The following is a 27,819-nucleotide window of genomic DNA, read 5'->3' as shown; positions in this document are numbered from 1 at the left end:
TGAACTCCAAATGTGTTGCCTTTCACTCCCAGTTCTCAAATTCCAGCAACTCAAAAAATTCTTCAGGTAATTCTTGTCTTATCTGATAAATGACAGTCCCCCCAAACTATTCAGTCTTCTGATCCACTTTATAAGGCATAAAACCCAGACAGGTAAGATATGGTTATATTTGAAACTAATTAACAGACCCATGTTTTAAGGCAAAAGAGGTTCCTTCAAGGTGTTGGGATGTTAGAAGAGTTTGGCAGAGCTTCTTGGGTGTGGAAAGACTTCTGCCTGTTGCACCCAGCTTCACCACAAACCCGGGATCTCAGCACTCTACACCAGTCATTTGCTGCTGTGCTTTTCTTGCTTTTAACTGCAGCTATGAAGTACAATGTACTGTGCCCTATCTACATGAATGAAAAGACCTATTTACAAATACATCTTAGCCTTAGTACATCTAATTTCTCTCTAAAGATTACATGCTTTCCTCATTCTATTTTCACTTCATGAATTTATTTCATGTCCTGTGATTTGAAGGTGATTTCACCAGTAAGAACAGACTGACTGATTGGATTATTTTCTTATGCTGTACAACAGCAGTCATTGTTTACTCAGAAAAGGTAGCTCATTTCCCCCCTATTTCCACAATTTGAGATTAAATTAATTTCCTAATTTCATTCATAATGATGAAAATCAATATGTATTTTTATATATTTCAATTAGACTTTTATCCTGACTGCTGGTTTATTTTATACTGAAGACTACAAAATCTAGTCTTGAAATACTCTAATACTATGGTACAGGATTTTCTCTAGAAACCCTTAATTCTAGTTTGAGTTTCACAATTAGTTTTTCCTCCACTGTACCATAGAAGTAATTTTTAATATTTAACTTCTGAAACTCATTTTTTACTTACAGATTACAGAAGTGCCTGACTAGGCCATGTTCTACACGGCAGTAACATTTATGTAATAAATTAGTAGTACCTCACATTAATATAATCCCTCTTATAAGATATAAAGGTAAATAATAATTGTGATTGCTTTTCTCAGACTGCCAGGCCATTGATCTCATGTTTTACTTTGCATATCATCAGTTGCTTTCTCCAACAGTAGATGAGAATTCACTAGTGAAAGTTTCTTAAATTTCTTTCAGCAACAGTGCTAGCATAAACATTTCCCCCCTTATCCTGCTTGTTCCTGGTATTCATTTTTGCTGTTTATTTTTAACCTGGACTGGTTCCCAGATCTATTTCATTGTATGGCCCCACTAACAGCTCTGCTGGCATTGTTGATGGGGTAATGTGGGGAGAAAGAATGGCTGGAGACAAAGAGGGATGCTTAAAGTTGGTACTGCTACAAAAGAACACGTCTGAAAACACAGCTTTAGTTTTTAAGTTTTACAATGCGAGTTCTGTATTATAGGATACTGATCTGAACTGAGCTGCAGACCTTGGAGTGCAAATTAGGAGCACTTCATGTTCGTCTGCCATTCATCTCCTTTAGACCCACTACTTGCACCAGCTGCTTCCATTGATACCATACAGCAGCGACTTTGTTTGTTGACTACTGGAGAGCAGTGGCTGTTCTTACTACAAGTTAAGCTTTGGCAGATGAGCCTTTGCAAGCCTGCCTCTAGTAATTTGAGGTATTGCTGCCTCCAGGTGTCCTTTTTGCTCTTCTGCCAAAAATGCCTGCCTGGCAGAGCGAGCAGAAGGGAATGCTTGAGCCTCAGCTGCTCCAAGTAGAGTGTGTGGTATCTCAGCTCAGCAAAACTTTTCCCCATTTCCCCAGCCTCCTGCACCACTAGAGTTACTTTACAGGCACTCCAACTTCTGACTGGGAGAAGGATTTTATTCCCATAGGACAGACTAAGGAAGAGGCTGGACCTTCATATGCTTGCAAGGTATCCTTTCTGTATTCTTTCTGTTACTGCTCTTCTGTATTCCCTTGGCTGCTGTGTCCTCTCCCCCTTTCCCAACTAGATTCTCTTCGATGAGGCTCTATGTCCATCCCAGATGCATTCCTTTCTCACCTACTGCCTACAGCAAACTTTCTTCTCTGGTCCTAGGTAGTTACCAAGGTGGGGATGCCTTCCTCGAAGAAGCAGTGCTGCTGATGCTCTATGATCAAGCAAGGCAAACTTGAGTGGCAGTCCCAAACTCTTCCAGGGAATAGCAGAGCCATGGGCAGGTGTCTCCTTGCTGCCTTCACTGAGAAGGTGTGTGAGTAGGGAGATATTAGGCAAGGAGGGTGTGGTTAGGTGGGGAAAGTAATGTTTGACATTTGTACAAGACTGACCAGAGTTAATCTCTAAACACCCTTAAATTATTTCTTGCATAGGGGAAGTTTAAAAGTGCATTTTTCTCATGTTTCTCCATTCTGTTACTGATCCAGAGTCAAGAGGCTTGTGGTCAGGATTAAAAATAAGGAGGCTCAGCCCGTGTCTGTTTCAATGTTAATGGCATTTGTGACACATCCTGAGTTATGACTCTAACAGAAGAAAATGTCTTATGACCAGTGTTACTTGGGTGGAGCCTTTAGCTAAGCAAAAGCTGAAAAACAGCCCATCAGTGCTTTTTCTTGATGATTTGGAATTGTAATCTTGTTATGAAAATTAACCTTCGGAAGGAAACAAGGAGTTTCCACAGGAGGACTGTTGCTAGGGACTTGCATGGTTTGGCAGTAAAATACTGCAGTTTGTAATAATCCATTTTCTACCGTTGATTTAATAATATTTAATAGATGGTAGTCTCTAAATTTCTATGTTATTCACAACACAGTTGCCATCTCTGAGCTTTACTCTGTATATCTATAGACAACATAGGGTATATCTACAGTCTTCTCCCTATAGACCTGGAATTACACAGCCTATGCACTTGGACCAGCAGTCACCTCACTGGCACCTCGGCAGGATTTGCCCCAACATAGTTTCCCATTGGCTCTGAGCTAACACAGAGTGATATCAGCATGATAAAAAATCAGGTGAAAATCCTTGCAGGTATCCCCTAGGGGGTATTCCCAGCAGCTGCTCTGCTAACGGAGGAACACTGGGGGACATGAGGAAATCCTAACTGCCCACCTAGAAGAGCTGCATCACATGTCCCATGGACTCTCCCTCTGTCCTTTGCCACGCCAGGCAGGTGGCAGTCCCTGGGTCTGCTGCTTTTGCCATGAAGCTGGAATGTGTTGATGGGCTGCCTAAGCTGCGAGAAACACCATCCCCCCCCCCGCCCCGAGTTTAGCAGGTGATTAAAGAGGGGTGAATTGCATTTTCTCTAAGAGGACCATACCCCAAGGATATAAAAAAGAAAAATATGAGAGCCCTTTTTCTTTGCAGCATTAACTTTTCTGGACCACACTTCTCACTGCTTGTGCTACCATAACACTTCGTTCATAATGAGAAACTAAGTCTTCGCTGCCTCACCCCATTTGCCATTAAAACTCGCCTAAAACGCGACAAGCATTTCATTTTCTTCTCATTCCATCTGCGACTTGTATCGGCGCCATGCTGAGGGCAGCAGGAGCCGAGGGTGCCGGGAACACTCGGCAATACCCAGAACCTGGAGCTTGTGTTTAAGCCACAGCTCCCTGCCAGCTGGAGACACATTTAACATTCCCTGCATGACTTCGGCAGTTCAGCCACTTTCCCACATTCCACAGCTGGCCTCCCACCACCGCTCAGCCTGCAAGCACACACCACACCGGGGTCATATTCTTGCCATCAATTCTCAAGTACAACTTGCTAGTGAAAGCACTGGAGAGTTCTGCTTAAAATGTGATGGCAACGTAAGACCTGAATGCCCTGGCGTCTCTGAAGTGGCAAGGCTACATATAAAGAACTACTTTCCCTATGCTCTTCGTCTCTTCTGTGTTTTATAAAAGGTCTGCATATCTTGGGAGCCACAAAATGGTTGGGTGGCAACCCTGTAAAGTCCCAGAACAAATCCCTGCTACTATGAGTAATCCCAGTGCTTTACAACAGAACACATTTGGAAAGAAAGTCCTTCAGGACTGCATCCATGAAGGTTTATTGTTAATAGTTCTCTTTTCTGACTGCAAATTCATGTTGCTTCACATGTACGCCACATTCATTTTTGTCCTTGTGCAGAAGTTAAAAAAAGGAAGCATGGAGTCTGGAGCTGTCAATTTTTAATAACATAATTAGCTTGATGGGTTACAGTGGTTTGTATTTTTCTAAGTCTAGAAGTTGAACTAGCTCATGCCTTTTTTGTCATGCTTCTTGTGTCATGAAAAAATAAACAATAACAACTTTCTAAAAGAATTGATGAAGAAATGTAAATTCAGTGAATTTCAGTGACACTTCATGACAGCAACATTATGGCAGTTTGTGCTTAGAATTTATCTTAAAAGAAAACCCAAAACTATTCAAATAATTTATAGGTTAAGCATCATGATTTTATGGGGATCACTAAAAGGGAAGCCTATTGCATCATTTGTATCTGGATTCCTCATTTATCTATTACCAATCACATGAGTGGTTAGGGACCAAGCAAATAAAGAATACTTGCACAAAATTAAACCTGCATGTCTGGGTGTGTTGGGCAGAAAAGTCTCCAAGTTCATTTTAGTTTTCCCTGGAAACAATGAATATGTGAACAATGAATATGTGAACATGTATCACTAAATTTCTGGGGTGCAACAGAGGAGTATTAATTCCACTGAAATAAAGATTTATGTAGCTGAAGTGAGCTTGTCATGAACGTACAGCAACTGGATGTATTGGGTCTACTGAGATAATCACACCAGTTGTGAGACTGGACAGGGAACACTGCAATGCTTGAGCATTCCTCATGTATCATTTTAGGCCTGTTTTGGTACATAAATAGGACCACACCATTCTGTAGCACCTTAAAGCAACATGATTTAGATCCACACATATACCAGAAAATATCTACCAGAAGATGTATTTTATTTCTATTTTATCTTTTGATATTTATTTCAACACTTACTTTACTAATGTTTGAATGAATGCTTTAAAAAATTAATCCAGTCCTATTATCATTAAAGACATTTGGCCCACATTTTGAAATATCAAGTAACATCCTCTAACTTACTTTAAAAAGCTAAGTAACTGTTAAAAGACAAATAGCACTCAAACAAGATGGTAGCTTCCCCTTACAAAAAAAAAAATCAGAGAAACATATTTTATATAAATTACTTTCTATAAACTAGTTTTGAGCAAAGTCCCAGTTTATAAGTTAACATAATAAACTAAATACAGTCTAGCTCTAATTAATTCAAGTTTATCACACCAACTCCTTATCTGCACCAGGATTGCTGACACCAGTACACAGAGGGAGTAGCTGCAAATGCATGCCCTGATTAGAAGAAAACCATGCAGCCAGTGACAAGAAGGTAAATTTATATTAGCAGATATTAAAATGTTATTAAGACAGAATTCTTTACAGCCACAAGACATGCAGCTTAGCATGATATTCTTAGAGTCTTAAAAGAAATGTGGTAGTTGGAATTGAAAGTAAACTCTAATGGCTTTCAGAGCTTTTCTCTCTCCATTCGCTGTGCATAAGCCCATTCAAGTTAATGTGGGTGATGTTACCCATGGAGAGCAACAAGAAATTTCACCAGAGCCAACAGAGAAACCTTTCAGTGCGCAGTGGACACAGCTTTGACTTTACAGATGTGCAGCAGCCACGTGCCTTTATGTTTGGCATTTCCTTTTACTCCCCTCAGACTACAATTCTTGCACATCTAAGTATCAGTCACTGTCTAAACCCAGGGTGTCCCCACAGGGAGCTCATTTCCAGCCTGCAGGCACAAAGCTGTGCACCAGCAAATGGTGAATTCCTCTCTCAGTCTACCCGGTGGCTATCCATCAATTTTTGTACCTAGACCACCAAGACATTCATTTGACTTTGCAAGCCAGGACTTTTCTTTGGCTTCCCAGAATATACAAAAAACCACCTAATTAAAAAGAAGGAACTCATTAGATATTGAAAAACTTTTTTGTATTAAAAATATGAGAGAAAGGTACTGGCAACAGCTGGCAATATAACATGAATTGCATCTGACAGAAAGGCCTAATTCAAAGGACAGTAATTTGAGAAAATATACCTCAAAGGTAATAAAGTCCCTGTACATTCATTTCTTGATTGGGCTGCTTGGAAGAGCACTTTCTAATGCTGTTAGCAAACATGCCACAGGATTGCTAATGAAATTGTTCATCAACTTCTCACACAAGAGACCATACACTACTCCTAAATTCTGAATTATTTAAAGCAATAATACTGGCATGTCATTGTTCTCCAGCTGAGTATCTGTCCAGATATATGAGGCCTTTTTTTGAAAACTGAAAGTTATTCACCACTGAGGGATTGAGGGTCTTGACAACATAAAATTATTATTTTTCCTCTTATTATCAGCTCTACTATAGAGTAGAATATAATTATTCTATCACAACTGTAATAAACTGCAATTTCAGACAGCAGTGTGAATAAATTTTGGTCAATGAGCAGTAAAAACAGCTCAGTGAAAAAGAATGTATAGGTTAAACACTTTAATTTAAAGTCTGCAAATACCACAAAAACCTGTTTTCGTCTCTGATGAATGAGTGTTGTGATTATCTGAAATTGCAGAAGATCAGTACTATTCCAACAGAAAGCAAAGGTCAAGAGGTCTTGATTAAGAGAAAGAATATTTGAAAGCAAACATTGTCTATTTGAAACAAGGGCAGGCCCCTGCACCCAGGAAGGAATAAGCCCACGTGCCAGCACAGGCTGGGGCTGACCTGCTGGGAAGCAGCTGTGTGGAGAAGGACCTGGAGGTCCTGATGGACAACAAGCTGTCCATGAGCCAGCAGTGCCCTGGGGGCCAAGCAGGCCCATGCTGTCCTGGGCTGCATTACTAACAGCATTGGCAGCAGGTCAGGGAGGTGACCCTGCCCCTCTATTCAGCCCTGGTGAGGCACATCTGGAGTGCTGTGTCCAGCTGTGGGCTCCTCAGGAAAAGAGACATGGAGCTCCTGGAGGGGGTCCAGCAGAGGATTGTGAGGATAATTAAAGGACTGGAGCATCTCTCTTATGAGGAAAGGCTGAGGGAGCTGGGCCTGTTCAACTTCCAAGAGAGACAGCTGAGCGGGAACCTCATCAATGTCTATCAGTATCTGAAGAGAGGGTGACAAGAGGATGCACCAGGCTCTGCTCAGTGGTGCCAAGCTATAGGAAAAAAGGGAAAGGGCAGAAACTGGTGCACAGGAAATTCCACCTGAACATGAAGAACAACTTTACCGTGCAGTAACTAGCACTGGAACAGGCTGCCCAGAGAGGCTGTGGAGTCTCCCTCACTGGAGATATTGCACAACTGTCTGGATACAATCCTGTGCCATGTGCTCTGGGATGGCACCGCTTGAACAGGGAGGTTGGACCACATGACACCCCTGTGGTCCTTTCCAAACTGACCCATTCTGTGATTCTGGGATTTATATTTATAATTTGTTCATAACCTTTGGAATGTTCTTCTCTTCTGGATGCTGATGGAAGTTTGGAATATTTTTCATACACCATTCAATTAGTGTCCATTTTTCTGCAATGTCATCAATTGCACACAATCTTGTTAATTGTTGTACAATTAAACAAGTCATATATTGTACATTTAAATTAATCTCCTACATTAACTTCCATATTTACATACAGCCATTAATATTAAGTTTTTCATTAAAAACTTTCATTTGGGTATAGTCTCTACATAAAAATAAACAGCTTAACAGGGACTGAAGGTGGCCAGTTAATGAAATAACATTAGTTACAAGCAGTACAAGAACTATTATCACGTATACACATGCAAAAGTTGTATCCAAAATAATTTATTTTAAAATAAAAAATTAAAAAAAATTGGAATAAATATAAAATAATACTGGTCATTCTAGAAACTCCTAGTGTTGTAATGTGAAAGAAGTATTTCTGAGACTAATGATGTGCTGAACTGCAGTTACAATTCAGATTATCCATTTTCAAAGTCTACCAACCGGCCTGTTGCTTTAGCTTTCCTTTATCCCTTCAGTAATTTGTGTTTGCCTTTCATCGGTTACTATACCAGAGCAAGGATGAGTATATAGATGCTTGCTAGTCACAGAAATAAGGGTCCCCAAACTAATCAGAATTAACTTTGTAACATGTTAAATAACTGTTAGTCCATACTTGCAAATCCCCGATTCAGGCACACATTCACATGTCAGAACTGAGTTCAGGTTTTGCTATGCCCTTACCACTATTTTGTATATATAATTTACTTCTTAAGCTGTACAGGTGAAAATGCAGTCGTGCCTCACGATGCACTCAGCCACCATGGGATAGAATTACAAGTCAAATGTTCTCTCCTCCTGTTTATGTTGTAAGTTCCAAGAATGACTATCATATGAGTACAATGGAGGTCTTTTTAGCAGTATGCTGACATGAAAGAAAAGTTCAGCTATGTTGTTTAATTGTGTATACACCAGTGCTAGGCAACTCTCCAAACCTTACTGTAAACATTGTTTAAGGTTCATCCAGATCAGCACGATAATGAAGCTTGTGCTTTTTACGCTTGGCTTTTAATGACAATTGCTCCTCTTTATGGTTTTATATTTACCTCTTCTGAAGCACAGTTAGAGACATCATACCGGGCTGACCTTTTTCTTTTACAGATTGATGGGCTGTCCTCTAAAGCCCTTGTCTAATATTCTGTTTACATCATGTTGTTTTCCTAGATGGAGAACTGATCTATTGTCTTCTGTTAGTTTGTCTGTAGAACATATTCATCACTGCCTAACAAATGGTAATACTAGATTAGTAAGTAAAAAAAGTGCTTATTCAACAAACATGGCGTTGAAGACTTTAACTGAGCCAAAACCACTTAAAAGTTCCACAAAATATATGGTTCTCTGAAAATATCATTCATGTTCTAACAAGTATGTATGCACATAATAAGGTAAAACTGGCACCATTAACTCTAATATATAATCATTATGAAGTTATTTTTGTTAATATAAAGACATATTCAACTACAAAAATATACACCTGACACCAAAAATATAGGACATGTGTGCTTCTTCAGTGGCGAGTTGTTCGAAGTGCAGACTGGGTGTGTGTAGGCAGACAATTATGAGACAAAGAACACTGCATTCCTAAACTTCAGTTCAGTTTAAGAAGAAAGTTCATTTATTGCTCAAAGGACATAATTTACAGTGTTCCAAGTTTCTATTATATAAGTGCTGCTGCATTTTATTTTCAGCAGGACAGCGAAATTTTACTGAAGAAAGGGCCATTAGATTTCATATAAATGCACAGTCTTCATGTGAAACCCCTTTTTGAGGATGAATACTGCAAGATGTGCTTTTTTGTAAGTGGCTTTTATTTTGCAACGTAACTGAAAAATCAGTATAGTGTTTATCCAACCATAACTATATATGTTTAAAAACTTATGCAAATACAGTACATCTACATTTTTATCTATGTGCTTGTCAGAATCTAGACAATTCAGAGCTCTGGTAAAGACAGGCAAAAATGCTTCAGACTTGATCTGCAAAGGTCAGCTAGAACTTCAGATTTTTAATCATGTGATTATTCTTAACTATATTAATAGTTCCAAATGCTGTTTTCACGATTAAGCATTTTACTAATTGTGACACAGAGCTGAAGGTTGTCTAAACTGACAAAAATAAAGTGTTAGCAAAAAAATAACATCTCTGTTAGCTGATATATATACATATAGGTCTTCTGACAATGAGATCAATGTGTTGCATTGTTCCTTATCAGGTCTGCAATGGGCCTGACATTATCTCCTAACATTGGAGATTTCTCTAATAGGTACCATTAGTCACAGGACATTGAACTCACAGAATGCAACGAAGTTTTAAAAAAAGCAGTAGTCTACCTTAAACCCAAGGATTATCCCACAGAACACTTCTACTACCCCTTTTGCTTATTCCTAAATCCTCTTCATGCCCTGGGTTTCCATGAGACACGAGAGCCCCCTGAGCTCTCACACACGTGGTGCAGGGGATGCCTGGCCTGTGTGCAGAGCTGCCAGGCTGTGCCATGGGTAGAAACAGGAATAACCCATAAGCTGCATCAATTGCCAAGGACCTTCCAGTCTGTGGCACACCAGCTTCCAGAGACAATCCTGCTGAGCACCTGGGCTCATCGGAACAGGACATCAAGCAAAAGAACAAATACAAGAAAATCTGCTTTTCCTTTACTATTTCTTTCACTTCAAATAAACATCCTCTTCTATTTCCAGTGAGAATTTGCTTTCTGAAGGTTTTGCTGGATCCTCAGCAATTCTTTGCATTGGTCAAAGGTAACAGAGAAGGGTCTCTCCAACTGTGGAAGCTGTTTAGCCAAAATCATGATCACCTTCCCTGGCACAACGCTCTGGGCAGGCAGGAGTATCATGGGAAGACACCAAGACAGAAGGAGTCCAACACCCCTCATTAAATCTGCCCAGTATGGGGCTTCAGCTTGGACTGGGAATGGATTCAGGAAAAGTGAGAAGAGTTGACACTACAGAAGGAATGCCCACTTGAGGATAAAACAGCTTGTTTGTACCTGCCAGGGTCTGGGACACTGTGAGAATGAATAGCCAGGAAATTACTGTCCATCTTGGATGCAACAAAGTTCACCGATTTATTTTTTGTTCTTAGTAACTTTTTTTTTTTAATAACCACTGACAGTGCCTTAGTGAATGCTTCTGTCAGATGCCAATAAGATTTTAGGGGTATTTGTTCCTTCCTTGCTGAAGAGAGTTGGTATGTTTGGAAATTAATTGCCTAAAAGCTGAAATTTCAAACTTAATTGGAATTAATAAAAAGAAGAATGTGAAAAGAAATTAAAAATAGATACTTCAAGAGTCAAACATAAAACTCTAATAAATCAACTCAAGAAAAAACCCTTTTTTTTCTTAAAGAACTACAACTAAAATCCAATACAGACCAGGAAATACAAACATACATATTTAAATGCTGCATGTATTTATGCTTCAATGCATCTCTAGAAAAAGAAAACATATATTGCTTACCCAGCATAATGCTCTCTTTAACCAGAAAAATATTTAATTTCAAGTACTTCTAATGTGTAACTTGATTCTCAGTTCTTAGCTACATATCAGTCATGGGATACATTCCAGAGTTATGAAGTATTACCTTGAGAGATTTCATGCTTCCAAGCACACGGCCAATTTCTGCCCTGGGATGCAAATGTACTATTCTCTTTGATGTCTGTAAGAGTCACAAAAGTAGAACATGCTTGCTCCTTCCAAAAAACTCAGTTGCACACTGCAACTGAGTTTTTTCTGTATTTAGTGTCAAATTCTACTTGGCATTACTTATTTAACGCCATTCCCCTCCAATTTCAACTGGAGGGCAACAACTGAGCAGAGTTGGTCTCTCATGCCAACACTTACTATCATTAAATTAAATATATGCCTCTATATACATCATAGTAAATGTGGTTTTTATAAAGCTAAGCAACTTCATATTCCTTCCTCTGTGTAAGGTAACTTTTTACGTCTAAAACTCCTAGTATTTAATTAAATGTGTTAATATAATTATGATACATTCATGCAATTACTTGTGTTTTGCACTACTGCACATCCTGTGCAGAAACCTTTCAATTTAAAATTAAATCCAAGATACCTGTGCAATTTCAACTTATAATTCTCAAGAAAGGAGACATCAAAAAGAATGCAGAGAAATCTCATCTGTGTTCTGCCAAGTGCTCTGCAGCCCAGTCCTGAATACTGCAGGCAGGCAAAATGCTCACTTAGTAAAGTGAATAAATATTCATTGTGCATTTATTTACTTCTGCTATTACTGGATTTAGTCATATAATTAAAACTATTAAAATCATTAATTAGAGGACAATATAGTTAATAGAGTTTTAGGTGACATGAGTTTAGCACACTGAGTCAGCTTAATTAAGTCTTGACTACGTTTGGAAAATTACCAGAACTACTCTGAAATAACCCTGGATAGGGATGTGTAGACATGTGAACATCTATATGGGAATTTAATGCACTCAATAATTCCAGAAAAGCATTTCCTTATAAATTCCATTATATTTTTAAGTGAAGGCAAGCTCTAAATCTTGTTAGTATCAATATTCTGCACCATTAACAGCTTTTACTCTCTAACACTCCAGTGTGTTTACTTCAGTATCATCAAACCTTTAAGGCTTCATCCTGGAAAGAAGCAGGATTAGAAGACTTTTGCATCCATTAACATATTTAAATATAACTCCATCTACAAGCAATACCATAACAAGGCAATCACCTTGCAGAAAAAGAATTCCTTTTTTTCTTTAGCTGGCTTTGAAAGTAGATAAAGCTGTTTTGGACAATGGTACTCATTTTCAAGAAGAAAGCTCTGTTCACTTGAAACTATTTGGGGATAGTTTTTCCAGAATACCTAATAAATCCCTGTACCTGGCCTTCCACCAGTGCTCGCTGTGCTAATATTGTGCCCAGTGCTTGCACAGCAGTTACCTCTCAAGGATCCCTGCTGTCAGAATCAAAGAACTAGATGCCAAATACCATTCTCAGGGGATGACTGCACACAAGAGAGATGCAGGATGAAACTGTATGCTGCAAAACTCAGATTTTATCATTTTGGAGTGCTAACATCACCAATACAACCTGTGATTAAAAAAAAAACAAAAACCAAAAAAATCAAAAAGAAAACCAAAAGCTACAAAACAGAGACGTTAAACCCGAATGAAATAAAAAGGATCTTCTGTTGTTTGGATGTAGTTATAGCTTCAGGACAGCATACTCAAAGTGCAAAACCACTCTGCACTATTTGTGACTGCCTCTGCATGAAACTGAAGCCCTTTTCTGGGCTGTGTTACTCCACAGGGGCAGACTGTGACAGAAAAATACAAACTCTGTGTGCTACTTCCTTTGGAGTATCATGATCTCCACCACTGCCAAAGGCCATAACACACAGTGATTCTGGCTACTTCACATAAAATATGAATTAAAATATACAGATCATTCTATTTCGGTTATAGAAACTGCAAATGTGATTCTGCAGTGACAACTTGAGCACTGCTAACCTGCTCTTGGTCCTGCTTTTCCCTCCAAGTGATTTTAATTTAAACAGAAAGCCCAACTCTCTGCTCACCAAAGCAGCCTGGAATCTTATTTCTAGTCCAAACATGAGATCTCCTCAGGCTGCAGTGATGGACCTTAGCCTTGAGCTGACTGACACATGACCAGAGCAGTGTGTTTGGACACATAAGGGTTCTGGCATAGTACAAACAACACAAATGAATAGGGAAAACTTTAATGCAAGTAAGCATGTCTCTCTATGCATGAAGTTAAAAGACAAAAAAATACGTTACTATAAATTCTAAGTTTCATTCTGACTGATGTACTGTCTAATTTCAACTGAACTCTATTTCCAATACATACTCTTCTGATCTTTTATATTGAGATGGGAGCCTTCTGGGGTTTTTTTCTGTTTACCCACTTCTGCTAGGAGCAGTGATATTCTGTCTGCTAAGTAGATACTAACTCCATTTAGTCATTGCTGTACTGTATATTTTCTTGGATGCAGATTCATGCTACACCTATCAGCATAAGAGAATTTCTGAACATATAAAATGTCAAATAGAATTGCAACACCACCATATCACTTGACAGAGTGGTCAGGAAGTGTAATAAGAAAACAAATGTATAAGCTACAAGAAGTAAAAAAAAAAAAAAAAAAGCCAAACTCTTCAGTTCTGAGAAGTTTACCTCTGTAACTTCTGTAACTTTATATCCAGTATCACAGCAGGACTGCAGCAGCTAAGAGGCAAAGACAACTGTCACATTTATCCAGGAGCACCTTTTGTCCTCTCACAATCTGTATAAAACAAGGTCTTTCCCAGAGCTCTTGTCTGTCCGCTCCCCAAAATCATCCACTGTTTTTGTAAAAATAACCTTTTATTCTTGCTGAACTTTAGCAGTCCCCAAACGGAGTTCCTGCAGAATACTGCCTTCAATCTCCTTTTGTTGGAGATGCAACTCCCTGTGGATGGCCTGGCAGCTGGAGGTGTGTTCTTGGGCCATGCCCTGGCACACATGCCACAGCCTCTCCACTGAACCGGGCTTCTGCTCTTCTCTGCTCTTTTCATTTATTCTTTTCCCTTATCTGCTCTCTACAGCAATTTGCCTTTTTCAAAATTAGTTTTCCTTACATTTTCCCTCCATCAGGCTTTGTACTATTCAGTTACCTTTTCCTCTTTTCCTATCTCAAATGAGAACACAAGGCTCAACAGACAGGTCTACAGCCAGCTTTTAAGAGCCTATTTAACCCACTTCAGAGGCAAGCTCAGTGCTGGGGGCAGAGAAAGCAAACTGCATCAGCCCCAGGGAATCATCCCCCTTCAGTGCAAACCCACCACTCTTGAGACTGGATGTTCTGGGCCCCAATGTGGGAGCAAGGACTAACAGTGGGTAGTTCTAAAGGTGCCTGTTGCTTCAGTGAAGCCAATATGAAATAAAATTACAGAACCCAGACTACTTCTCTGCTGTTATCTCAGTGGCATTCTGAGACAGGATTTCCGTTTCTCTTTTCCAGATGCTATTGCTATAAGTATCAATTATCAAAAGATTCTTGCGAAAACTGTGAAATATTTGTCATTCCCAGACATGGCACTCAGCTTTGTACTCCCAGAAATCCCAGCGCAGTCTCCTGACATCCTCAGTAATTAGGCAAGCCAGAGTTGCTCAAATTTGTACACAATCCTTGATACCAGCAAGTCTTATTGCTGCTGTCTCCAAGGCATCCAGAGGCTCCTGAACTCTGCTTTAAAGCTACAGGCTGTCTGCTATGGTCTGGAGATTTTCCAGATCATTTAAACTGAAAAATGGGGGGCTATAATAAAATAAATGTTAAACTTACTATTATAATGTTTATTATTTCTTGACATAAAAGGAAGATTCTGGTGCATGATTTCCCTGCAAAGACTAGATTGTAGGGATATTTAAATTAGAGAACACAGAGCTCAGTATCAGTGTCAAGAGAAGGGCTGAGGTCTTAATTTATGAAAAAATCACAAACTAGTGCCCATTTTACACATGAACGCCTTAATTACACAGACAGCAACCTAGAATATTTTATAAATAATACATGCACATCCATACTTCATTAGATTGCCCAATATCTAAATTATTTCAAGCACAGGATATCCTGCAGAGGAGGCACCACACTTTCAAAGATCAAAGAATAACAATAACTAGTCAGTCAAGGAAATTGAATCAACTGTGAATATTTTCTAACAACTGGTAGGTCAATCTAAACTAGAATATATATGACACATTTTAAAAATGCCTGTATACAACCACCACCAGAGCACTGGGATGTGCAGCATCTTCCCTCAATGACAAAAGTTGCAGTTTCCATCAATGAGAATGAATACATTTTGGAAGACAAGGCTTAAATAAATTCCTACTCTTAAAAGATGTGCCACAGAAATGCCAGAAATACTGTAGTTCAGCATATACACATTTCTAAACTTCATATAAATATCAATAAAAGAGGAGCCATTTATACTAACCTTGACAGAGCTGAATAGAGTGTAAGTAAGCATGGAAAATGACCCATTATATTTCATATGAATAAAAAAAGGTATCTATTATTCATTTGATCATTATTCAATTATTCATCTGACATAGAATTCCACTTTCAATTTTAAAAGAAGGAAAGGAGCAGCAAATACAAAATACGCATAGTTGCTTTTCTGCCTCTTTTGGGGGCAACATAATGAAGCAAACTTTTGCCATTCTCCTTTCATTTTTAATATGGTATTTTGCTGTTTCTCCCAGAAAGTAGCATGGCTACTCAGCATGTAAGTGTTGAATGCTTGGTAACACTCCTCCCTAGTCCCAGACCTTCAACTAAATAAAATTCTAAGAATAACATTTAAAATCATTAAGAGCAAAAACACCCCCAGTACACAAATGTATCTTCATTTTTTCCCCCAATTCTTTATTTTTGAAAGAATCTGCACTTTTTTTTATGTTCTGATAGTCCAGTCACCATCAAGGTAAACACTCCATGACAAAGAAGAAAATAAAGAAGTGTTCCATTGGTAATTTCTTTTCTGTTATAATGACTTGCAGTGATAATGCTGCTATCTTTGACTTTCGGGTGATCAAAGTCATCTCAGGGCCAACTTAATCCAGTGCTGGGTCCCTAAACATATATTCTGGCATCCAACAAGACACCTGATTTTCAGAATTAATGGACAACTATGATCAGCTTAGTTAGCAGTGTAAAAATGAACTGACATTTGGTGGGTTTTACATGTTTTTCTCATCACCAATCTGGTTGACAACCATAGCTGTGATTTTATTTTTTTTAAGATCTAGTAAAAGCTGCATCTTTAAGATTAACTTCAGGATTTGGGAACATGTGAGTTCCTATTATTATACCTGCCATTGAAAATCCTTAGAAAATCTGGGGGAGAGTATATAAAAGACACTGGAAAGAAGAGCTAATAAAAGCAGAGCGAGCTAAAGGAGCTGGGTGGGTGGGTTTGGAAGCCTTTCATGTATCCATAGCTTCTGCAGCTGATGAACTTACTGTAATTTGGAAGAAAAGTCATGTGAGATATAGCAGAACTGTTAGTGAAAAGCAATAGGAACATGTAAATTCTTCCAATTTTTTCTACTAGAAAGAACACTGCTTTCTTCAATATTCTGCTGTACCTCTGAAAAATGTCTGCTTGGAAAGAAACAAGATTTATTTGGGGGTTAATTACTGTTTTATTTCATTTTTAATCCATGTTCCAGACAAAAACTTATCAACACATTCAGATTTGATGCAGGAACAAAAAATGTCAGCCTAAAAAAGTGGTTTGGTATAAGAATGTATACAAGTCTGTCACAATTTACAGCATAATTTTGTAGCACTATAATGTTCTGCCAGGAGAAAAACAAATACACAAACCTAAAACCTCAAATTTTAAGCAGCTTAAACAAGATATTTGCTAAAATGGGATAAGGGAATTTACATGATTTATGATTATTGAAATGTCATTTGCATATTTGTATAATGCATGTTCTGTTAAACAGAAAAAAGGATTTCCTTCTATACCTTTCCTTTCCAAATTCCATAGCACAGCTTACAATGATGGAACATGGAAGGAACAGTAACAGCTTCTTTAGAGTCTCTTATGCTGATGGATGGCTACCAGGGCCAGCCTTACAGAATCACACACTGCTCTGGGAAGGACGACTGAAGTCCAACTTCCCTCCAAAAGCAGGTTGCTCAGGACCTTGTCCAATTGAGGTTTTACCATCTCCAAGAGATTCCAGAACCTCTCTCAGTACCTTCAGGTCACTCTTATGGTGAAAAACAATTTCTCTTCATATGTAATTACAATTTTCTTATGTCCTAGCTTGTGTCCATTGTGTTGCACCCTATTGCCTATTCCCCTCTCTGCTAAAACTACCAGCTCTGTAGACAAGGAGGGAGCAATAATGTCATGCCTGTACCAAGTGGAGCACCCCAAGTCTCTGTACTGGGACTGGCGTGTTTAACACTTTTACATCAGAGAAGTGCAAAGTTCTGCACCTGTGAAGGAAGAGTCCCTTGAAATTATGTCAGCTGAGAACTGACTGGCTGAGGAGCAGCTCTGCTGGAACAGACCTGGGGGCTGTGGCAGCCAGCCAGCCAAGCATAAGCCAGCAGCATGCTCTGTGTTCCTGCTGGGCTGGAAACAGAAAGGGAAGAGACTATGCCCCAATGTGAAAGGCTCCATTCAGAATCCCACACGCAGTTTTGGGCCCCCAGTAAATGACACTGATAAGCTGGAGAGAGCTCAGTGCAGGGCTATCAAGATGGCTGGATCACATACTCTGGGGAAAGCTGAAGCAACTGGGTTTGCTCAGGCTGGAGAAACAGAGGCTTGGTGGGAGTTAATAGCAGCTTTCCATTTATAGAATGGAAATTTCTGAGGAGGTTGTCAAGGAGAAGGGGCCAGGTTCTTACAGTGGTCCATGGTGTGAGGATAAGTCAATGAGCCTAAGTTGAAACAACAGAGGTTCAGATGGGAAATAAGGGGAAAAAATCACTATGAGAATAACTAGCACTGAAACAGGTTGTGCTGAGAGGCTCTGCATCTCCATCCTTAGAGACTTTCAAGAACAGACTGAATAATGCTCTAAGCAACCTGGTCTGATGTTCTAGATAAACCTGATTTGAGCTGATTTAGAGAGCTCCTGGAGTCCCTTCCAACCTGAATTATCCTGTGATCCTATCCCCATGCATCTCCAGGAAGTATCTGGCTCCACTTTTTCAATGCATTCTCATTTGATACATTTAGACAGTAATTAGATCTCCCCTTAGCCCTCTCTTCTTAAAATAGCCTGCTCTTCTAAATAAAGCCATTTGTAGGGCCTGGGCATAAAGCAGGGAAATACCCATATATATCAGAGAAAGGAAAAAAACCTCGCCCAAATACAGATGTGGAAAGAGTAGAGAACAACCCAAATATAAGCACTGTGAACAGAGTCCAGTAAAGGGCCTGAACAGTGAGAACAGTGAATTGGGGAAAGAAATTTGGGACTGAGAACAAAGAAACTCCTTTTATGATCCACGTTCCCTGAGTTCAGGGAAACTGAAGTTTGACTGCTCCGCCATTTATTCAAACACATCAAAGAAACTACTGCATATAACCCTTTTTTCCAGCTACCTGGAACAATAATAATCTAAGTTTTTGGCTAACTGACTGGGTCAAAAGAAGTAAGAGGTATTCTACTGTCTTTGACCCTGATGGAAGCTATGTTTCCCCCTCCAAAATGTGCCAATGTATTCTCCTCACTTTCATGTGCAATAGTCAAAAGCAAATGGTCACTAATCAGGAAAGCTACCCAGAGGAAACCAGAGGGTCACTGACACTATTCACAAAATTCAAAGTTTGTATCATAAACCCTTCTCCAATGTTTTTTCTAGGAGACAGAATGTTTTAGCTAGTACTTTTCCAAATGAGTCACTAACACCCTTGTCTTAATTCTGCAGCTGCTGCTAATTTGAAGTGCCAGCCTTCTCCCCTCTTTCCCCAGAATGAAATAAAATATCAATGTTGCACTGTGCTGAAAATGGAAAGTTAGATGTAACACTATGCTACAAGGCCTCTGGAAGTTTCATTTACATTTGATTCTTTCTTTCCTCCCAGGCCTATACCTAACTTAAGCCCTCTCAGCAAATGATTTCACACTTACCTCCACAATCATTGGTCCTAAGAATGACAGACTCAAAGGATTTTTAACACTTAGTGCACCAACATCTAACACAATTCAAAACAACAAAAAAGAAGACAAAGTCATAGAAAAATTATGTTAACAGTTATCTTCATTTATATGTTAAAAACGGGTTTTGGCAACCTAAGAACCCTGTTGGCCAAGGCCCCAGAAAACTTTTTACTCAGAAGAGCTACACACCACCACTGCGTCAGACAAAAGTGAGACCCAAGAGGGTGGACTCCTTTTGGACACAACTTCACCCATAGCCATGCAAATCTCAAACTTCTTATGTATCTCATTAGTTGCTCCACTGTAAAAATGTACAAAAAAATTGGGGGTTTGGCGTTAGTTTTCAGCCAGACTGGTTCCTTGATTCAGCTCATTGACCCATCACACAAATGCTAAGGCCAGCACAGGGGAAAGGAGAGGAATGGGTTGCTGGGAGCAATAGGGGAAGACAAGATTGCCCTTTTTGACTGCTGTGCATAGTTATGTAAAATTAAAGTGATTATGTAGCTATGGCCTGAGGGATAGAAGAGGTCACAGATACTACCACAGCCTATAAACTGCTGTGGAAATTGTGTCAGTGTGTGTTGCCAAGAGACAAGCACAGGAATTCATTTCTTAACCTGTTGTAAAACCCACAAAGTGAAGCCTGTTCACTCTACCTCTCCAGAAAAGATCAATACTTCCCTCTCAATGCACAAGAATCACACCAAACATTTTGTGTTTGGTTTTGTACCAGTGAGCTCTGTTTGCCTACCTGGAATGATTCTGAAGCATTTCTCGCAGGCCTTACATGCATGCTGAGATCTCAGAAATTTAGCTTAAATATATTTTGAAATGTTTTCATCAATTCGGAGCAACTGAGACTACATGTGCTCTGACAAGCTCAGCCCACAAACACATTGCTCCAAAAGCTACCAGGGAACAAGCAAGCCATGTACCTGGTTATACTCATGTCCACGATCTCTGTCTGCCTCAGTTCTGAGATAACATAATTCAGCTTAGAACTTACTGAAATAACATTTAAATGGAGATCTTGGTATTTTCAGCGGAGGAAGACTACGAAGATGCATGAAGTCAGATAATAATTATCATCTATTAATCACAATAAATACAACCTGTTGTGCATCTACTTTGACTGAAATTAATTAAACTCAAATAGAAAAGATTGTTATCAGCATGCTTTTCCAACATTTTTCACTTTTTCAGCAAAGTAGGAGCTTTTCCAGTAGAAAGAGTTGTGAGTACTACTTAGCACAGGCCACAAAAAGTCTATACAATACAACGAAAGCAAGTATATAATTTTAGCTAAATCTGAGCATACATCTTCAAGGGACTATTTCTCAAACCAAACGCGTAACTTCATGAAAAACAATTTCTTTTTTAAAACAATTGTTATTTGCTCTTGATTATGGAAGACTGAAACTGAAATACATAACTGTACCAAGCTATATTTTCCCATTTATTAACATACCTTTGTTCAAACTTCTTTACTACTACCACAATCACATTTTTTTCCTTAGCAGCACTGTGTTAGTAGCATCAATTACCTTTCTGAGTAAGAGAGATGCATCTACTATCAACACTGATAGCTCAGTCTTTGGTACTTTCGTCAAAGGAGATTAAAAATTGTGTCCAAGGCATTTTTTGATGTATATCCTTAATGGATATGTTTCTTAAAGGTACTGCCTTATAGAATAATAGGTTTCGAAAACAATGCTTTGCTACATTGTATTCACTGGAAAACATCAATAAATTTGCCTACTTTTTATTTGTTCTTTCAACACTGAGTGGAAGCTCAGAAATTTACTCAGAAAATTTCATCGTTGAGACTGAGACCTAGGGACTTATGCTCTAACTAGAAAGAAAGTATTTAGAAGTATATTGCATGCTCAATTCTGGCTTAAAAGGAATAAGAAAAAAACCTACTACCATTATAAAAATTATCAGCTGAGTTTTGAAAAAAACCCCACTTTAAAGAACTGTTTTATGCAAAGAAAATTAGCTTCTCCCCCCACAAAGTTATTGCACACCTTTCATGACTGCCCTGGGATCCTGGGCTGAAGGTAAAGCTAGAAAATACACTAGCACAAGTCAGACATTGTGTAATTCCGGCTTCTTACAGCTGTTGCCTACCTACTGGATATAAACTTCACAGACACAAAACCTGTGCCTGGAGGGGGTTAACAATCAAATACAAAAGGAAAACAGCACTGAATAAATGTCTGAAGCCTATTTCAAGCCATATATTGGTTTATCACTTTTGTGTAAAAGTCAGTCCCAGAAGACCATCAAACTCAGGATCTGCTCATATGTCTGCAGCAAAGTTACTACAGAATCACAGAGAGGGACCAAGATTTTGTTGACATTTGTTCAATGAGGCAAATCACACAGTATCAAATTAAGCCCCAAGCACAGCGTGCTCTAGGGATGAGTTTAGTCTCAAACTTTTAGAAACTACAAAGCTAGTAAGAACCTGTACTTTCTACCATTAATTCAGCAGAGAAAATATTTTTTACTTTGTCATTTGCAAATTCAGTCTGTAGTGTGTGTATACTTATACTATTCCCCTCTCTAAGGAGGTTGGATTCAGGGAAAAAAGTTATGGCTTTTTAAAAACTCTTTTAAAAGATTCCCTAGGAGAAAAACACAAAATTAACACACCTTATGATGCCATTGCTGCTTTTCCTTGATTCCAACCCCAATCACACAATCTCTATGCTGCACTCCCTAACTTTAGCTCCTCTGAAGATTATGAGCATCACGTCATTGCAAATCACCTCCAAATTAAACATGATCAGCATAACCCAACCACAAATCAAGGTTCTAGTGAATGTTGCTTATCTGAAATCAAAGGCAAAATTCATGTTGACTTCAATGAAGCCAGTCTTTGAGACTACGGTGTTGTGAAGTGTTTCTACACTTCAAGTTCTTTTATCAGAGTTATTTAGAGAGTTAAAATGACATACATTAAAATACATGATATGGACACTTGCAGAGCTTTGTATGAACTTTGCTCAACCCATTTCTGCAAAGGCTTTTGCATATATAAGAATTATTCCAGCAAGAGTTTCTAGAAATACTTTCTGAAGGGCATATTTCTAGTTCATCACAGGCCATCTCAACCAAACTTCTGAAGTTAAAGGTAGCTCTAACTGGGACAAGAAAGGAGCTGCTCCTCACAAAACAGGTTAGCTGGAACAATTACGTAGATCATCATGACCAGTGCCTAAAAGTTGCTGGTCTGATGCATGGATGTAAACAAACATTCCCAGTTTTGGACTGGGATGTTTGGAAGAAGACAAAATGCTCATTCTAGGTAATACTGTTCATTTTATGTTACATCCTCTGAGATAATTTTATAGAGTCAGAGGGATTACCATTACAACAAAATGTTCAAGTTTTTCTTAAAACTGGTGAATTTTACAATTCTTTCCCTTCCACAATATAGTACATTTTTGGAAGGAATTTTTTTGATAGTTGCACAATAAATCTCCAGCCTGGCTGGAATGGGAAAGCACATTCAAGAGGCTGAGGAGGGTAATGGGATCAGGTAATTGTGTGGAGACAAAAAGTTTGCCTGCAACTAACCTGTGCTTTTTTTTCCTTTTATTAAAATGAATTTCTAAGCTCAGTCAAGAAACACAGAGATCACAATTATGGACAACTAATATAACTTCCCAGAACACAAAATGTGCAAATTACTTCTATCCAAAATTATAAACACACATACTCTGCTTTACTGTAAACCTGTCTTTTACTATGTACACGTTTTGCAGTCTTAGTGGATGTGGAAAAAATCTAATTAAACTGATTATAATTAGTAATCATTTATGCTGATGAAAATCAGCTCATAAGCTACTGAAACTCTTTAAAGGGTGACAGACCCATGCTTGCTGCAGAATGCAGTGCCAAGGTACACATTAGCAGCAAACAGTTAGCAGGTCCTACCTCATCTGCTTTAGAAGCAGAAGGTTCTACACTGATCTATTAACTTCACACCCTGACACTAAACTGCAGCTTATCCAGTGTCTGCTAAAAAGACAATTTCACGTCTACTTTGTTTAATACTTTTAACTGATTGCCTTCTTACTCTGCCATCAACAGGCTTGGATAAAAATTAAGTGTTCCCATTTTAAAGTTTGCTCTCAACAGCCTGAGAGCAAGGTTTTGACATGGCAGAATCTGCCTGCTTACTACAGTTTATATCAATCTACAGTCCTGCCTACAAACCTACACAACTTCTGGAAATATTAGCTCTTCTCAGAGCTGCCAAGGCACCAATTTTGCAGCTACCAAATGATAAATTTCAAAGTGCACACAAAGATAATTTAGAAAGATTCACAAGACTTCATTTCTCCTAGGTTTTGTTAGCTAATACCATACAAAATAACCAGAATTCAAGTATCACACAGGCATTATCTATGACTATTAAATGCTTACACTTTAGATAAGCCATGTTGTCTATAGGAAATGTTGCCTTCTATGAACTCTCTCTTACACAAAGAGCTTTCCTCTATGATACAGAAGCCTACTAGTGGAATTAGTCATATTGCCACATTAGTCTCCATGGGAAAAGCAGTAATACAGGTAGTTATCACAATTTAGTTGTAAACTGTTGTGCATCATGACCCTGAATTCCCTTTGCTATGGGAAAACAAAACATAAATTCACTTTTATTTCTTATTTGACCAAAGCAAACAGATTGTGGCCTAGACACAACTATATACATTTGTAATTTTTTATGTGTACTCCGCCTTGTTAAATGTTACAATATTCTGCCTGGCACAGCCAGTTTTTACTCCTGGGCAGACAGGCCTTTAAGCATGAGTAAAACACATGTATTCTTAATGAAAACAATTTTCCAAAATGTTGAAATATAAAATCTCGCTGTTATAAGTAAAGTTTTAAGTACAGAAATGAAATACAACTGACTTGACATTTGAAAAGCAATGTTATAGAAATATAGTTAAAGAAAGCACCTAAACCATTAGAAACATCCATTGAACTTGGAAAATATTTTTATGCTCTCTGACAAGCCATACAATGCTGCAATATAGGAACTGTCCTAAAACATACATTCATTAGAAGACACAAAAATTTAGCAGGTATATCAAACATGTAATTCCAGAGTAAAAACTGCGCCAGTCCTAAAAATGAAGGTTTTACAAGCTTCAACTCAAAGCCATTTCAAACTATTTTCATTGCCATGATGATTTTTCATTTTAAAAGCCTTCTTCCAATGTTAATTTTGTTCATTTCATTTAAGTCCATGGTTTCACTAATCTCTTTTGATGCTGAGCTCCCTAAGACTGGGGGGAGGGAGGTGCTGAATCACAGCAAATGTTTGTATTTCCTCACAGAATATATCACTGAACCAGCTTGAATACTTCATGTATAAGATTGTGAAGATCATAACAGTCAAATACAAAATCTGTTTTTTAAAATCTATAACATATTTGTAGCAATTAAAATAGTTTACATCAACATTTTAACCTGAAGAGCCACTAGGAATGTATGCAATTTATCTAACGAATATTTTTGAGTGCTCTGCAGAAAAATCCATCTTCAAGAAATTCCTGTCACCTCCTAGTTATTGATTTGCAGATTATTAGTCAGCAGATTTTCCATAATTTTTTTAGTAAGGATGAGAAGCAAAACTTCCAGTTTAGAAAATTTTTTACCTCTCTCAGTGTAATAATGTACCATTAGCCATCATTCATTCAGCCAAGGCAATGCATTTCTATTATCATTTGTGTTTAATAAAAATCGAAGATTTCTCCAGAATTACTGAAGTAGTGGACATAGAGTGGACAGTGAGCTGTTTTGGGGCCCAAAGAATAGAACAGCTGAAAACTATGAATTAAATCAATATTTCTACACATTCAGAGTGGATCCATAGTGGGAAGATTGTTTATATTACTGGATTCTGCATACCTGAATATCAAAACTTACAGTTACTGGTCCTTGTATCTATACCAAGGCAACACCTATCTTTCTTTTATTTCTTTCATAAAATCAAGATCTCTGAAAACAGGAAACTTTCATTGGATCTCAGATATTTAATTTCATGTGTGTAGGTCAAATGGCTCTGTGTTCTCTCTGCTGAAACAGAGCAATGTAATTTCAGGCTGTATAATTTTATAGCAAAGACTGCAAGACAATTTGAAGATGTCATTGACTGTAATACAAATCAATATTAAATTATCTGTGCAGGAAACATTTTCAAAAGATGGTCCATCATGCTTTCTCATAGGATCATGGATTTCTAGGATCATTCTTTACTAACTACTATAAGCTATTACAGTTTATCTCCCTCTTCAATTATTTATAGGTCAAACCAGCCCAGTGATACTGCTTTATATATATTCCATGTTATCCACTTGGTTTGTAACTTATTATTGCCATGAAAAACCATGAAGGTAAAAGTTTCTGAATAAAGACATTTGTTTCATTTGAGAATGTACTTACACAGCTAAGTGATGCAAAAGGCTGTCCTTTAGGCATTCTACCTTTCTCTAAAATAATGCATTAAAGATATATATGTAAACATTACTGCAGTGATTACTATGCAGCATAATCTTTAAACGGCTACACTGTATAGATATTTAGCCTAATGTCGATTACACATTTAACAGATTAGTAATTTCAAATCACCTAAAGACCTTCATCACATTTCTGTCAATTTCTGTATATATGAAAGCACATTTCAAAGCCTCCTCATCGCTGCCTTGTAAAATATCTCATGACTGTCAAAGGGAATTTATTTTTCAGCCAAGCAGTATAAAATACATTTCACAATACAGTAACACAAACACAGTAAAAAGAAGAGCCTATCAAGTGTGCAAATAAAGGGACAGGAATTCTTTCCTGTCATTGCCAAAGAGGCAAGACACTTCAACAGCAAAAAAAAAAAAAAAAAAAGAAAAAAAAGAAAAAAAAAGAAAAAAATCACAACCAAACACCACGGTTATAATCTCCTAAAAAAGTTCACACATCGAAGCCTCATATGGGTCTGTTTTGATTTGTGAGGGGTGTCACTGGTGGTTGGAAAGGCTTAGGCTAAATGTTCCAGACAGCTGATGCAACCACCTCTGCATCTGCCAGTTTGCAGCATGATGCTTCTAGAGCAGTGGGGCTGACTGCCCTTAACGACTTGAAGGAGAAAGGGAAAAGGTGGAGATCCTCCACCGCAAGAACTACTAACATCAATATTCCCGCAAACAGCAGCTAACCGCGTACAACATTAATCATCAGGAGCTGGACCCTTAATGCGTTTTTTAATCCAGTTTGAAAACTGAGAGGTGGCAGCTCACAAAGGTCCAACTCCACAGACAATGAGTATCCACCCGAGTCCGACAGCTTCCCCAATGCCCGTATTTAATTGGAATTACGGCCATGCCCATCGCAGCAGTAAGCACGCCCTGCCACCCCTCGGGATGTCACGGCACCCCCGCCGCGGCTGAGGCACGGCCATGGCAGCCCCAGCCGGCCCAACTTCGGCTCCTCTCCCCGCCTTGCAGGGGCTGCGCTGGGCGAAGGCAGCGGCAGCGGGGCCCGCAGCTCTCCGCTCTGCGGCGGGGTGGCCGAGGACGTTGTTGGGAAGGAGGAGACAAGCCGAGAGCCCTGGGGAAGAGGAGGGACCGACAGCGGGAGGGGGAAGGCGAGAGGGGAGTCGGGTCGGAGACTGCACGGTCGGGAGCGAGGGGAAGGAGTGGACGCCCGGCGGGGGCTCCTGGGGCGGCGGCGGCGGACGGCAGGAAGGGGCTGCCGGCTCTTTCCTGTCTCCGTCCCCCGGTGCAACCTGACCGCCTCCCCCGGGCCGTGCCCCAGCCGCGGAACCCCCGCCCGGGCTCGGCCCTGTCCGGCCGCCCGGAGCGGGGCCAGCCCCAGACCCGCCGCGCCGCCCGGCGTGCCGGACCCTACCTTCGCCTGCAGATACTGGGGGTAGTAGTAGGTGGTGTACTGGGGGTACATCTGCTGTTTCCACACTTTGCCCATGAAGCTGGAAATGTAGCCTGCAGTGCAGGGATGGGGGGGTACTTTGGGGGGCTCCAGCCGCCTCTCCGTCTCTCTCTCTCCCCTCCTGCCTCTTCCTCTCCGGCGGCGGCGGCTGCTGCTGCTCCTCGGCCGAGCCCAGACCTTCCTCCACCCAAAAGCCACAGCGGAGCGGAGCGGGGGCAGGCACTCTCGCTCTCTGCCCGGGAGTTCCTGCCAAGTCCCCGCCCGGCCGGGCCGAGCAGCAGCGGCAGCGGAGCGGCGGCGCGGGGAGCGCTCGGGGCCGGCGCGGCGGTGCCAGGCGGAGGGGCGGGGGACGGGCCGGGGGGAGGCGCTTAGCCCCGCTCGGCGCCCGGGGCGAGCCCCAGCCGTGGCCCGGCGGCGGGGCAGCCCCCGGGGCGGGGGGCGGCGGGCGGCGGGCGGCGCTGCTCGGTCCGAGGGCCGCTCCAGCGCCGGGGAAAGCTGTGGTAGCCGGTAGGAGCTGAGCGGAGGCTTTCCACGCTCTGGAGGAGAAGAGGAGCAGGGCTGCAGTGGCCGTATCGCGCCCGGCGCGGCTCTGACCTAATTAGCCCGGTTGTGCTTT

The 27,819-nt window shown here is 39.9% G+C and overlaps 1 protein-coding gene across 3 annotated transcripts in view; it reads right to left on the bottom strand.

Annotated features, from left to right (window-relative positions):
* The window catches only part of RBMS1 (RNA binding motif single stranded interacting protein 1), a 143,182-nt gene extending 115,711 nt beyond the window's left edge, over positions 1-27,471 (bottom strand). The window contains exon 1 of one of the 3 annotated variants that reach the window (XM_085066655.1): positions 27,165-27,471. In XM_085066655.1, coding sequence (XP_084922781.1) covers positions 27,165-27,239 — 75 coding nt within the window. In that variant the 5' untranslated portion in view covers positions 27,240-27,471. The remainder of the gene's footprint in view (positions 1-27,164) is intronic. The other 2 variants (XM_085066657.1, XM_085066656.1) reach the window with 2 other exon arrangements.
* Positions 27,472-27,819: the final 348 nt, after the last annotated feature.

Source organism: Lichenostomus cassidix, chromosome 7, assembly GCF_008360975.1.
Source record: "Lichenostomus cassidix isolate B80296 chromosome 7, HeHo_3.0, whole genome shotgun sequence".
NCBI lineage: Eukaryota > Metazoa > Chordata > Aves > Passeriformes > Meliphagidae > Lichenostomus > Lichenostomus cassidix.
This window is presented reverse-complemented; position numbering and strand designations above follow the sequence as displayed.